The 14,959-nt window shown below is 44.0% G+C and overlaps 1 protein-coding gene across 3 annotated transcripts in view; it reads left to right on the plus strand.

Annotated features, from left to right (window-relative positions):
- The first annotated feature begins 2,628 nt into the window (after positions 1-2,628).
- The window catches only part of ALPK2 (alpha kinase 2), an 82,026-nt gene continuing 69,695 nt past the window's right edge, over positions 2,629-14,959 (plus strand). The window contains exons 1-2 of one of the 3 annotated variants that reach the window (XM_035100545.2): positions 2,629-2,807; positions 14,005-14,135. In XM_035100545.2, the coding sequence (XP_034956436.2) occupies positions 2,641-2,807; positions 14,005-14,135 (298 nt within the window). In that variant the 5' untranslated portion in view covers positions 2,629-2,640. The remainder of the gene's footprint in view (positions 2,808-14,004; positions 14,136-14,959) is intronic. The other 2 variants (XM_035100543.2, XM_035100546.2) reach the window with 2 other exon arrangements.

Consider the following 14,959-nt stretch of genomic DNA (forward strand, 5'->3'; position numbering starts at 1 on the left):
TCCTTCTGACCACTCATCGTCATTCCACCTCCAACCCCTGAGCCTTCTTCCCTTGGGGGTTTCCCAGTTGGCACCTCCCACCACTCCTTGGCATCCTATCGGCCCATGACATCAAGAGAACTTTACATTAAATCCTGAGGAGGAGGGAGACAATATTGCAGACAACAGTGCACCTGGTACTGGGGATAATTGCTTCATCGATGCACAGGAAACTGAGGTGGTGTTCCAGAAACCTGCTAAATGGCAAGAAACTACAAGAAGGAAGCTGAAGGGAATGACTCATGCTTTCAGTTGCCTCTATTCTAATGCACAGAGTATGAGAAACAAGCAAGATGAATTGGAGCTCTTAAAACAGGATGGCAAATGCGACCTAATAGGCATCACTGAAACCTGGCTGGATGAGACTCATGACTGAAATGTAGAACTTAGGGATATAACCTATTTGAAAGGAATAGACCTATTAGGAAGGGAGGGTGTGTAGCATTATATGTAAAGGGTGTGTACACTTGTGAAGAGATCCATGACCTGGAGTATGGAGTAAAAATTGTAGGAGCTTGGGAAACAACAGTGACTTTACAGGTCTGCTGTAGACCTCCAAGCCAGATTAAAGACTTTAATGATGCCTTCGTAGAGCAGATTACCAAACATTCAAAAAGGAGAGATATAGTCATGGGGGACTTCAGCTACCGTAATATCTGTTGGAACTCAAACTCTGCCAAGAATGTAAAGTCCAACAAATTTCTCCATTGCCTTGGTGACAATTTCATTTCCCAAAAGGCTTTTTTATTTTCTTCTTTTTTGGCTTTTTCTTACTTTACTTTTATTCATTTCTGTTGTAACAATTTTGTATATTCTTGCACATGTTTGTATTTTAAATCAACAAAGAAAAAAATTTTATAAGGGGGAAAAAGGAAGAAGCAACAAGGGCATCATCTATCTTGGACCTAGTCCTCACCAACGCGGAGGAGCTGGTTGATGAAGTGGAAGTTCTGGGAACCGTGGGAGGAAGTGATTGTGTCCTCTTGAGTTTCATGATACAGGGGCAAGGGGAAGCTGAGTAGTCCGAGATGGTCTCTGGACTTTAAGAAGACCTATTTGAAAAAGCTTACGAAACTACTGGGTGAGATCCCATTGTCAGAAATACTCAAAGGGAAGGGAGTGCAAGATGGATATTGAAGGCAGAAATTGTCATGGACTGGCTGGATGCAGAGGAGTGGTGGGAGGCAATCCAATGGATTCTCCTGGTTGAGCTTTGGGAAATGTTGTCTAGGATTATTTGAGGCATTATGTAGGCCAGGAGTCATCTGTGTTTTTGGACCAGTGCAAACATTTTGAATTTTGAGAAAGTGCTATGGTCACCAGTAACAAAATTGATGCCATGTAGGGCATTTTAAAACTTTATTTATTAAATTTATATACCGCCTGTAAGGGTGACTCCCCACAGGGAGCAGCAGTGGGTCTGAAGCAGCCAGAGGGGAAGGGAAAGAGAAATCAGCGTGAGGAACAATGGGAAAGCTCGGGGGCGGAGAGATGCAGGCAGGAGCTCAGGGATGCTGGAGAGCCCTGCCACCGCCCACTCAGGGAGGAGACTGAGAGGCCATCGCTCCTTCCGGCGCAAGAGTTAAGGAGAGCACCATGACGCAGGTCAAGGGGGAGGTGTTTTGGGGTGTGCAACTACTTTGCTGCCGTAAGAACAGACGTACGCCATTGCCAGATTCTGATTCGGAATGAGAGGCCATATTTTAAGCTGTCTCTGCACTGTCAATATCTTGCACAATCAAAGTCTTTAAAGACAAATTGGACTCGAGGGGTAGCTCTAGACTCTAGAGTAGCCACGATGACCCTCTGACACCGCCCTTCATCAAAAGATCTCAGGGCGGTTCACATAGCACAGCATGGCTGCCATGGGGACATGACATAGAGCAACATTAATACAGAATACAGTCAACCTCAAGCTTACCATGGAGCGTCTATGTGCAGTTGATGCTGATGGCAGAATTCACAGAAGGTGGCTGTCAAACACTTTTGCACACACTCAACCTCACATAGACAAACACAAATGCATCTCTAATTCATACACACGTGAGAGAATTCAAAACATTTCTGATGGTCTCATTTTAGGTGTGCCATTATATGCTCATTCTTTTTTTGCCTAAATTATCCTGACTTATATAATGTCATCTTCAGTGCCCATTTTACCCTCCAGGAACTAACACCGATTTCCATTCTTCCGCTGGTAACAGTTAAGTCTCGTTAATTTCCTGAGTTAATAGGATTTCCCATTTATTCCCACCTCTCTCTATTAAAAAACAAACAAACCCTCTTGTTGAATCTTTCCCAGGCAACTAGAGATGTGGGGGGGATTAATGGCTTTTAATTTCTACTTGAGAAAGCAGATGTTTAACTAAGAACATGCCTATGAACCAAAACTGAGGTACTGAACTTAAAAACGTAATAATATTAATGCCTTGTTATCTTTCCATTAAAAAGCACAGGGGTTCTTTTTTATGTATCCTGATTCCTGACAGGGGAAGATGTGATCTAAAGCTCGAGGCCCAGAGTCTCCCGCCAAGATCTTCCTGGGAAGAATCACCTGCTGCCTTGTGATGAAATAACCCACCCTTAACAGATCGCTGTGATATGATCAGACCCAGCAAAACAACACTGATATTTTCAGCCTTGCTTGTCACAAGTGGGAATTACTTACCGTACAACTTGGTTTTGTCTTGGTATATCACCACAGCAGAGGGAAACAAGTTACCCGTCTTTCTATGTCACACAAGCCCTTCCGAGGAGAGCCTTATGATGTAAGTAGGCACATTTGCTGTTTCAGCTGGCGGAGAGTTTATAGCCTTGTTGTAAAGTTGTATCTGCATTCTCCATTTTCTTAGGATGTGTAAATAGCTACATACAGTATTTATTTTGTTTTCATATTTCCGTAAACCACATGTTTAACCAGCATTGCTGTTCATTATATTACTTTTGGTGAATTATTTACCGTATATTCCGGCGTATAAGACAACTGGGCGTATAAGACGACCCCCAACTTTTCCAGTTAAAATATAGAGTTTGGGATATACTCGCAGTATAAGAAATATGACCCGGCGTATAAGATGACTTCCCGACTTTTAAAAGATTTTTCTGTGTTAAAAAGTAGTCTTATACGCAGGAATATACAGTACCTTGCTAGGCTTTACTGACCTGTCATAGTTGTCGTTTGCAGCACTTGGGGGTGTCCTCAAATAATGTCCCATGCCTTTTTATTCAAATTAAGTGCCGATTAATATCTTTAGGAGATAAACACTGAAATAAAATTGACAAACCTGGTCTGTGCATAAAGAATGCCTACTATCTCCGTAGTTATGGATGTTTGTAATCACATTGGAAAAATAGTTTACAGTATATCTACTTCATTATATGAAATATCTAATGAATTATCATAGATAGTTGTTGACGTGAGTGTGTGTGGCTAATATATAGAATGTGTACACTACATACCCAAAATGCAGACCAAAGAAACTGCACATGTTGAATACGTCGGATACAGTTACGTGATGAACATTTAAAAATAGATGGAAGCAAGATCAGCATGTGTCTGTGATTTACTAGATTGCATTAGCTCCTCTTTAAACTAAAATCTGCATAGGCAATGCTTTTCCTGTCTAAATTAATCAACAATTATTACCACCGATGAAGAAGGTTAGGAGAAATACATTAAACCTAAACTAGACTTTTTGCAAATACCATTGACTTAAATGTCTCATTTCTGTCCAGAGCTAAGACCAAACTAGATTAAACAAGGAGAAAGTGAGAGAGAGCAGTTTTCCAACTTCTTTATTTATTTACTGAAATTTGGTTGCAATGAGCTCTGAGTATGATCCTTGTATGTTTTCCCCTGCAATGAGAAAAACCACTGCTGGCATCAATAGGAGTATAGCATCTAGATCTAGGGAAGTAATAGTACCACTGTATTCTGCTCTGGTGAGACCTCACCTGGAGTACTGTGTCCAGTTCTGGGCACCACAGTTCAAGAAGGATACTGACAAGCTGGAACGTGTCCAGAAGAGGGCAACCAAAATGGTCAAAGGCCTGGAAACAATGCCTTATGAGGAACGGCTTAGGGAGCTGGGTATGTTTAGCCTGGAGAAGAGAAGGTTAAGGGGTGATATGATAGCCATGTTCAAATATATGAAAGGATGTCATATGGAGGAGGGAGAAAGATTGTTTTCTGCTGCTCCAGAGAAGCGGACACGGAGCAATGGATTCAAACTTCAAGAAAGAAGATTCCACCTAAACATTAGGAAGAACTTCCTGACAGTAAGAGCTGTTCGGCAGTGGAATTTGCTACCAAGGAGTGTGGTGGAGTCTCCTTCTTTGGAGGTCTTTAAGCAGAGGCTTGACAGGCATATGTCAAGAATGCTTTGATGGTGTTTCCTGCTTGGCAGGGGGTTGGACTAGATGGCCCTTGCAGTCTCTTCCAACTCTATGATTCTATGATTCAATTTTGATTGGAGAAATGGTCCATGGGGAAGCACCTCTGCCTCCCACTATTACAATTAAATTCATATCCCACTGCAGCTTCATTTCAGTTAAAAACTATCAGGAGATTGCTCCTGAGTTTCCTGTATCTCACCTAGTTTGGCTCAAATAGTTTTCAGAATTAGTCCTAAGCAGTAGCAACCAGTGGGTCTTGGTAAGAACTTGGTACAGGTGTAGTGGCAGAGCCAATCTTCTGCTTCTGCCACTGCATCTGCCACTGCACCACACTAAGTGGCCACTGCCTTGCCCCTCCCCTTCTACCTCTCAGTAAGCAGCAGCAGCAGCATGTGATGTCAAGAAGACTGATGTCAAGCAGCTCAGCCCAACCGCACCATATCGCTAGCCACTATTGGTCTTAAACCAGAGGAAAAATTGTAGTTTCAAAACGTGTTTCCCAGTATATATATATATTATATGCTCTTAGGTAATATATGTATGAGCATACTTCCATATTTATATTTTCCCCATCCTTTTTCTATGTTCATAATGGCATATATGAGTTTCTCCCACCATCTTGTCCTCACACCATCCCTATGAAATAAGGGAGGCCGAGAGAAGTGAGTGGCTTAAAATCACCCAGTGAGCTTCATTGCTGAACAAAGATTTGAACCCAGGCCTTGCTGATCCAGTGGAATAGATTGTCTTGGAAGGTAGTGGGCTTTCCTTTGCGGGAGGTACTTAGGCAGAGGCTGGCCAGCCACCTGTCAGGGATGCTGCAATTGCAAGATTCCTGCATGAAACAGAGGGTTGGAATACATTACCTATCCCCACCCAAGGTGGTGATGGTTATTACAATTTTTAACCTGCCCTTCACCCCAACATCCCAGGGTGGTTTATGACTATTAAAACACAACTTTAATATCGAAACACAGTATCATGCAATATTAAAAACAGTTTAAAACAATATAAAATCAGTAAAATAAGGTAGATCCTAAAAATATGCTTCTCAAGTGTCAAAAGCCAGGGTGAACTGGTGTGTTTTCAGCATTCTCCAAAACCTGTATGATGAAGGTGCCAGATGCACTTTGGTGGGAAGCGAGTCCAACAGCTTAGGTCAGGCATCCCCAAACTTCGGCCCTCCAGATGTTTTGGACTACAATTCCCATCTTCCCCGACCACTGGTTCTGTTACCGTAGCTAGGGATTATGGGAGCTGTAGGCCAAAACATCTGGAGGGCCGCAGTTTGGGGATGCCTGGCTTAGGTGCTGCCACAGTGAATGCCCTTTTCTGGGCCACCACCCACCAAACATCTGAGGGCAGTGGTCAATCTTAGCACCTGAGAGGCTCTGTAAGGAAGGAGGCAATCTTTCAGGTATTGAAAGGGTTGTTTAGGGTTTTAAGCACTAATGTGAGCACCTGGAAATGAATTGGCATCCTGTTCAACTGTTTCAAAGCTGACTATATGAGATCTGAAGGGTACTCCACCCAGCGACTGAAGTGCTGCATTTTGGACCGATTGAAGTTTCCAAGTCACCGCAAACTGTGGATCCACTCCTTCCAAGGGAAATTAATCCTGTCCAGAGCAGGATATTATATTTTAATAGAAATACGAAACATCTTACCAGAGTGGGGAAATGTATGACTAGATGCTATCTGTGTGCTTACTTGGTTTGCTGTGCAGGTACACCTGTAATACCTCTGCTTTCCCCCCTCCTGTTTCGTTACCATGAAATTGGACTTGGACCAAACAGTCCTTCAGATTGGAAGGAATGCCCTCTGAGAACCCTTCTAATAATGAACTGCCCTCTGTAAAGTAGGACACTCTGAGCACTTAAGGAAAGCAACATGAACAATATGAATAATACAAATTGCTGCTTCTGTACAATCAAAGGGAGAACAAGCAACACATGCTTGCTTTTCTCTCTTTTTTAATTAATAATTTTTATTGAGTTTACATTTTTACCATAATCACAATCCATTGATTAATCTCATCACCAAAAACATTGCTCAAACTGAGCTTCGACTTCCCCCCATCCCACTCTCTGGCTTTCTCTGAATTTTCTGCAGTTTATTCGTTTCCAGAAAATTTTCTATATCCTATATCGTATCCTCTTTTCCTTTTTTATATAATTGTTTATAAAACCTTTGAAAATTCTTCCTTATTTCTCCCGGATTTTGTATTATTTTCCCTTCTACCATGCTTGCTTTTCTCAGCCTTTGGGCCAGGCTGCTCTCTCTCTTCTAAGCTCACCTCAACGGGAAGCAATAATATGTACAAAACACCCTTCACCAGCATGAATGGTGTATGTAAAAGGAAGTGTGAATGATTGGGTGCAGCTGCCAGAGCTTGATTAAAACAGCAGGTGGCACAAACCGGGACAAATGCGCATGGTGCCTTTTCTCTTCATTTCCCAGGCTCTAGAATCCATGTGAGCTTTGCTTCCTCTGCACCACCTGCATGGATTAAAGCTCCTCCATAGCCATATCACTGCAGACCCTGTGCCCTTCTACTGAGGGTTATGGTTGCCTGGGTTACTGTTGTCATTTCCCTTCTTAAATGTGACGTTAGCCATTCTCCCATTGCATGAAGCACCACCACAAGAGATTGCTATTTTATTTGCAACTGTGCGTGCCAGTTCCTTCATTGCTCCCAGACTAGAATGTTCCCAGACTGCAAAATTCTGTCAGATGTGGGTATTCTTATTGTGGTGCATGAATGCACAAACCATACTGCTTCATCTCCATGGATTTCTTAAATATTATCTATCCCCATACTAAAAAAATATGCATAATTGTAAAACTGCAAACCACAAAGGAAACTATACATTACATAGAAACTAAAGGTATGAAGCAGAGCCCTGAGTGGAGAGTTAAAAAACACACAACAGTCTTGGAAAGCTACTCTTCAGAGCAGAATAGCACATATGTGTGCATGTGTAACCATATCATAGCTGCCCCTTTTGCTCAAATTGTCACTGCACAGGTGCTCTTCCTTCCCGGATTCCTAAAACATGTTTTTAGGGTAGTGATGCATTTGGAATCCTGGGGCATGGGAGGGAACAGAGAGGGGGGGGAAACCATTTTGAACAGAAAGGGGTGGCAATGAAAAGGGCTGAACGGAAACTCTCCTTCCTATAGGACATCCATGTAACCTTCATTACAGAGGATAGTCCTCTGTCAGAGGACACCCCTCTTTTCGATGGGCTTACCAGGCCAAATCTCATATAAAGATAAAGACCCAAAAGTAGGCCTGGGCAGACCGTGATGTCGGTTTCACTCAGCGATATATCACTGGTGAAACCGTCACTGCTCCTGAGTCCCTCTGCTAGCAGCGTCCGCTGGAGGGAGTCAAAGAGTTCCTTCCTCCAGGAGCAGGAGCAGTTTCACCAGCGATATATCACTGAGTGAAACCGCCATCCCACTCTGCGCTCATGCACCGTAGAGAGAGAAACGAGCTACACCAGTGAGGCGCCAATACAGCTTTTCCCTCCCTCTGCATCTTTAAACGGCTCGGTGAGGACTGTCCATCTGCCCTCGCCTCAGTCAAGCAATTAAATGAACCCCGGCCCGGCACTGGTTCCTGCAAACCGACAGCAGGGTGGGGGCTCCGTGAAGCTGCTCAGGTTGCTGTTCCTCACAGCAAGCTGTTAAAGGAGCCCCATTGCTCCGTCCGCTTGCGTGCAAGTGGGGAGAGCACCGGGGCTGTCTCAGGTGGGGAGGGGGAACATTCACTCCCCCCAGCTGAGTGGCGCAAAGCAGCCCCTGTGCTCCTGCCGCACGCGTGGGCAGCGAGAACAGCAGGGCTGTCTCAGTTGGGGAGGGTGTACCTTCCCGATCCCCGGCTGAGCGTCGTGAACAAGCTGCATCATCCTAGCCCGTGAGTGCCTGGGTGAAACCGTCTCACCTCTTGAGGGGAGAGCTGGGTCAGTTTCACCTGGTGTCTCGCGGGCAGAGGCTAATGCATCTTGTTTTTTTCAACATCGCAGTATATCTCCAAACTGCAATGTTTGGCTGGCAATACACTGCAGTGTTGAAAAGCTGATATCGCCCAGCCCTACCCAAAAGGAAGGAGTGCAGCAGGAGCCTTGAAGTTGCCCATCAGTAGTTACTGCCAGGCCTAGAGAGCAGAGTAAGCAGGCACAAAGGTCACCTGGGCAAATTCTTCCTCACTAAAGTGAGATGTACCATATTTCTATTAAAAATTACAGTTACTAGTAATTTAGAAATAATGACATTTTGAATTATTAGTAATTTAGAAATAATTATAGTAATTATGTCTAAATTAGTATGTGCAGATTTCATGCAAACCTGTATCCGCCTTTGTTCTCTTTGAGAGTGATTCCTTTCTTCCATCTCCCTCTCAACTCAAAATTGCAGCTGCTTTCATTTTTAAAGTTGGGGTTTCATTATGCATACATGTGTATAGTTTGCTCCTTTATGATATCCTTATTCTGCATTACCTCCCCCCCCCTACTTATTTTAACCTGCAAAATCTAAGTTGAGTTGATTGCTTCATTCTACCAATGCATTTCCTTATCTTCAGGAAATTACTCGCTTAGGTGATGAGGCCATGCCTGCATTTCTTGCAGGCCTTAATAAATTCAAATTATATTTTCTAAGGTGGCTATTTATCTCACATCCTTTCACATTATGCTTCCCCCCCGCTCATCACAGTAATTCTGTTACATGAGACCGTGGCTCTGTGTTCTTGGGAGAATGCTACAGCTCCTGATATCAGACCACACCTGCTATGTCCTGGTTTTTCTTCTTCATTTGTGTTCCACTCAACGCTTTGTGTGTTTCTTGCTGCCATTAAACCAGATGCGCTGATAGTGGCTATTGCTGGTTGAATGCAATTGACTTGATGCTAATGCAAAGGCACAAAGCTTTCAGTGCCGTATGATCAGCTAGCAGAATGCCACAGATTGTCAGGATATACTGGTGCAGCAGTCCTTGCTTATAAGAACATAATGGGTTGTATGCAGCTGGTGTCCTCATGTTCATGGAAGACTCTTTGATTCAGCAAAATAATGAAAAGGGGAGGGAAACCATTTTGACAAATTGACCATTTGCTCATTCATTTGGGCAAATGGGACACCCTCCCACCAACTTTAGTCTGTCTTCAGCCAGCCGCCACCTGTTTGCCTTCTTACTTACAAATCCAGGGAGTGGCACTATCTATCTTATCTTCCTCCTTCTTAGTCACAGTGTTCCCATGGTGGTTGGGAATGATGGGAGTTGGAATGCAACAACCTTTGGAGGGAGCCACATTGCCTGCCCGCCCACCCACCCCTTTTCTAGAGCCTTTCTTCCTGGTTCACCCGGTTCACTTCTTCTATATAAATGAGCCTCACTCTATCCAAACCTCTAACAGTGGACTCGAAGAGTTACCTAGAAAGATAGGCATCATACCTGTCAGGAATGCTTTAAGGTTCTATTCCAGTCAGGTGATATATAAATGTTCTCAAACAAACAAATAAGAAAAGATAAGCCAAGCAGCTTGAGTTGCCAAACCAGCTCCTCAGTCAAATAAGAAATCACTTAGACGTTATCTTACAATCAAGCGGTATATAACATTTGCTAAATATGGTAAGTAAACAAACTACTTCTCTTTCAAATCCTGCCTTTGCACATGGAAGTGGCTCAAGTTCTGTACATTTTAGAAGCTTGCACGAATTGCCATTGGGTACCCTTTGGTGACTGACCATCAGATCAATCATTTGATAACCTCCTCCAGAGCTGGTATGTGCAGGCAGGCTGAGGAGGGTGTGCATGCATGTGAGAGTGTATGTGCAAGAATGAGGTCACCCCCCCCCCACTGACTCCCCTCCCTCCCAAAGGGTCGGCTGAGGATGAATGTGACCCTGGGGCCTAAAAGGGTTAGCTACCTTTGTAGTGTTATGAGAATTATAAAGTCTAAGATATAAAATAAATGTTCATAAATGTACCAGGCAAACACATATAAACCACATGTCTGAAACAGTACAGGAAAAGTCGTGAAACCATTTTGACTCTCCCAAATTGAACTCAAATGTTTATCTGCAAAGAGAAGGAAATGGGAAAAGCCTCTCCATTGTCTCTGTGCTCACAAATCCTGCCTTAAGGGCACATTTGAGTATGAATAGGGTGAGTCTGTGACCTGGGCTCAGGAATTTATCATCGCAAAAGAATAGCCTGGGCTCTCCAGGTAAACCCATCAACAGGTTTCATGCCAGACAGGATTTTGCTGTAGACCGCCCCTTCTGCTATAGACCGCCCCTTCAGTGATGTATGTATGATGTATTGGGGGTTGCTCTTGGGCTCCTGGGTGGGCAATTTCAAAAGTCTGTATAAGGGCTGGCACACCAATGTTCTGGGTTCCTCCTCCATCCTGCCTGTGGTGAGTTGAGGTCCCTGTTGCAACAGTTCAATAAAGATAAGGCTTACTACGGTAGCTGCTTTGCTTCTCAATATTCTCTGGTTGGCCTCTGTTATTTTCTCCTACCGATAGGGAACCTACATAAGGACTCTATATGGGCTATTGGGTACCCCATAAGGGAAAAGGAGCAGGATTTTTCTTATAACAATAGGTAGACTGATATTGAGCTATCATATTGGCCTGAATATAAGCAGCACCTGCAAATAAGCTGCACCTTCAAAATTCATGGGGGGGGATTCCCCCATGCTTCCTGGGAAGGAACTCCTCCTTATTTCTGGCCGCTCGAGGCTTGAGAGCAGTTGGCGGGCTGTGCGCAGTAACCCCCACGCTCTTGGGGGGGGAGCCATGCTGCTTTGCCGCTGTCCTTCCCTCCCCCCCAACAGATCTGGGGAGGCTTGGGCGCAGTGGGCGGGCTGCGCACCATTGCCCCAAGATCCTGGGCTGCTCGGGGGGGGGGAGGTTGCTGACAAAGTGGTGTGGCTCCCCCCCCCAAGAGCAGCCTGGGAGCGCAGGGCAATGGTGCGCAGTCCGACTGCTGCTCCCAAGCCTCCCCAGAGTTGTCCGGGGGGGCGGGGGGGGGAGTTGTGAATATAAGCCACACTTTAACTTTTCACTGTCGGAATTTGGAAGAAAAAAAAGGGCAGCTTATATTCGGGCCAATACGGTATTAGCATTCCCTCTTCCCAAGGAAACCTGGGAAGAGAGTTTGCAGGAGTTGATCCAGGAACAGCTTGCACAATGCCATGCACCTATACTCCCTACACTGCCACTTACCAGGATGGTGTGGGGCAGGGCAAATGCGAGGTAGGGACACTGTAGGTGCACCAATTTAAGCAATCTAGACTCTCCTGCCAGTACACTCCTCTTCATGAGAAGTACTCCTCTTCATGAGAAGAGAAGAATCCTTGGAAAAGACCCTGATGTTGGGAAAGATTGAGGGCACTAGGAGAAGGGGACGACAGAGGATGAGATGGTTGGACAGTGTTCTCGAAGCTACGAACATGAGTTTGACCAAACTGCGGGAGGCAGTGGAAGACAGGAGTGCCTGGCGTGCTCTGGTCCATGGGGTCACGAAGAGTCGGACACGACTAAACGACTAAACAACAACAGACTCTCCTGCCAGTACACTCCAACTTGGCTTCCATCTATGCCAGCCACTCCTAGCCTCATGTTTAAAATGAGAACCCCACAACACAACCCAGGGGCAAATGTGCGCCCCCAACTTGTGATTCACAGTAACTAGCACACAGGTGCAAAATGTCCCCAACAGTGGTGGTAGCCGTTACAGACCTTGCATAAAAGCATCTGCCTCTTTCTCACTGCTCTACCCCACTTGTTAGTATTTTGAGAGGTTGTGTGATATGTTAAAAGATCAGATAACAACCAAAAAGGCCTCTAAGAAGAAAATGACAGTAGCAATTTAAGTTCAAGTAGCTGCTTTGATTGCCTTTTGTTTTCCCGCAGAGGGAAAAGGCGAGGGAAACAGCTCTCAGTCTTTGGCAATCAAGTATAAAAACATCTCCATGCAAAGTAGAATAATTACACATATACACTTAATTTACCTGTTTGTTCATTCTTGTCTAGGAAAATTACCCTGAAGCAAACGTTAATTTATTAGGAGAGTTATCGCTTGGTTAAAAATAATAGGGGTTTGTCCCTGTCAGTCTTGCTGTTAATTTGCATAATAAGTCTTATTATAGGTCTCTACCATAAAATGGACTAATCAGCGCCTGAACACAAATAGGAGATACTTGTTTACTATTGCTGAGATTTTTCTCTATTCCCCAGGCACTTTCTGCAACACTTAAATCAAGGTTTCTTTATACAAAATGGTTTAGTATTGTAAGTTGCTCTATCAGTCTTTTCAGCTGAAAAGTGGGGTGAAAATTATTTAGATAGAGATCTATCTATCTATCTCAAAAACCTGAGGATAGCTCAGATGGTAGAGCATGCAACTCTTCACTCAAGATTGTGGGTTCAAGTCACATGCTGTGCAAAAGGGTTGGACTAGATGGCCCTCGTGGTCCCTTCCAATTCTGTGATTCTGTGATCTACCGGTATTTAAACTGTGTGTTCAGTCCAGCCGTATGTTAGAGCTGTCATCTTGGGGCCACTGGACTACTAAATTGTTGACTACTAAATATCCATGTTAATTGCACCTACCAGAGTCTTGATGGGTCTGTTCCTAGGGGACCATATAACACTTGCTTCTTATAATCTGCACTGGCTCTGAATTCAAGTTGTTAATCTTGGAAGTACAAAGCCTTGCATGGTTATCTGAAGGAATGCTTCTCCCCAAAGCAGAAATGAATGAGGCTTGTGAAGAGGCACAGGTGTGCCGTGACAAGCTCCCCTCCCGCCTAGTCTCCCAGAACTAGGAGAGGCATGAAGTGGGAGAAGCAAAGTCAGACATGCAGGTGCAGTCTCTGATTGCTTGGAGGAAAAAACCCCTGGAGAGGAGCAGACATAGGTGACTGTGGGGAGCCTTTAATCTTGGCAACTGCTTCATGAGGGCAAGACCTGACACAGATTAGTGCTGTGCTCATTAGGCTTGACACTCCTGTTTTGCAAGTATAGAGGTGTACATGACTGTGGAATGTTGGGTGTTATGAATGCTTACCATTACATTCCAGAGAAATGGGGGAACCAAATGAATTTTCGTTAGATCTGCTAGATCAGGCTTCCTCAACCTCGGCCCTCCAGATGTTTTGTAACTACAATTCCCATCATCCCTGACCACTGGTCCTGCTAGCTAGGGATCATGGGAGTTGTAGGCCAAAAACATACCGTATGGAGGGCCAAGTTTGAGGAAGCCTATGCTAAATGATAAAGGGGATAGTCTGTGCAACAAACCACCTGTAATCTAAGTTTTTGTGTTATCATTTGTCCCAACTGAAAAATGGAGACTAAAAGAATATCAGTCACTGAGCAGTGAGTCATTGCTCCTAGCAGCTCAGGCAGTTGAAGCCAAACAAGATTTTTGCCCTAAATTGCTTGCCACTTTCACTTTATTTCATGTCCTGCCACAGAAGATAAAACGCTTCATTGCAGTAGCTAGCACTTAAAAGAGAGACATAGTGCTTCTTAGGCTTTTATTTTTCTTTCAGATCAGTGGGGCGAAGTATGATGTCAGGCTCAGAATCATCTGTTAATAAGAGTGCTCCTTATTTTTTATCAACTTTGTCATCTGTGTCGGTGCCAGAAAATGGAGATACCATGTTCTCCTGCAAGATATCTGGTAAGCACCCCTGACTGATACTGAAATACATGTATTAGTTGAAATTGTAATTCAGAAGAGTTGTATATTATTAAAAGAAAGGGCCACTTTTCAGAAGAATCACAAATTCATTGTATCAAAATGGCCTTGGGAAATGGCTCAGTAATCAAATTCAAACAAGCTGGAGAGCTTTTTACATAGAGTTGTAATTGTGTTTCTTGAGGCACAGTAAATTAGCAGTGCACTGGTCTCTTAAGTACAACCCAACCTCTAAAACAGGCATCCCCCAACTGCGGCCCTCCAGATGTTTTGGCCTACAACTCCCATGATCCCTAGCTAAAAGAGGACCAGTGGTCAGGGATGATGGGAATTGTAGTCCAAGACATCTGGAGGACCAAAGTTTGGGGGTGCCTGCTCTAGAATCTTTTCTCCCTCTTGTCACTTGAAGAAACCCTGTTGCAGGCCTGTATTTAGAGCTTAACTGCAAAATTGTACGTAATCCAGTTTAATAAACCTCTTATGTTTCCAATATCTGTATGGAGCCTAAAACCATAGTTCAGATCCAGCAGATGACACAATGGTGACATGGTTCTACATAAAAATGTAAAAGCCACAGGTGGCAATACTTGTTATTTTTTAATGTTAGGGTTGCTATATTTTGAAGAGCAAAAGAAAGGATGCTATGATGACTCTCATTTTAAATACCCCCTACTACTGTATATGTAGGCTATAGAAGCTGTGAGATATTGTTGGGGGGTAGGCAGGAGAAGAGAAGAGGAAAGCAAGTCTTCAACCACCAGTTATGTCTATGTCTCACCCAGAAAGTATAGCCAGAGACATTTTGG

This window comes from Zootoca vivipara, chromosome 11, assembly GCF_963506605.1.
Source record: "Zootoca vivipara chromosome 11, rZooViv1.1, whole genome shotgun sequence".
In the NCBI taxonomy this organism is placed as follows: Eukaryota; Metazoa; Chordata; class Lepidosauria; order Squamata; family Lacertidae; genus Zootoca; species Zootoca vivipara.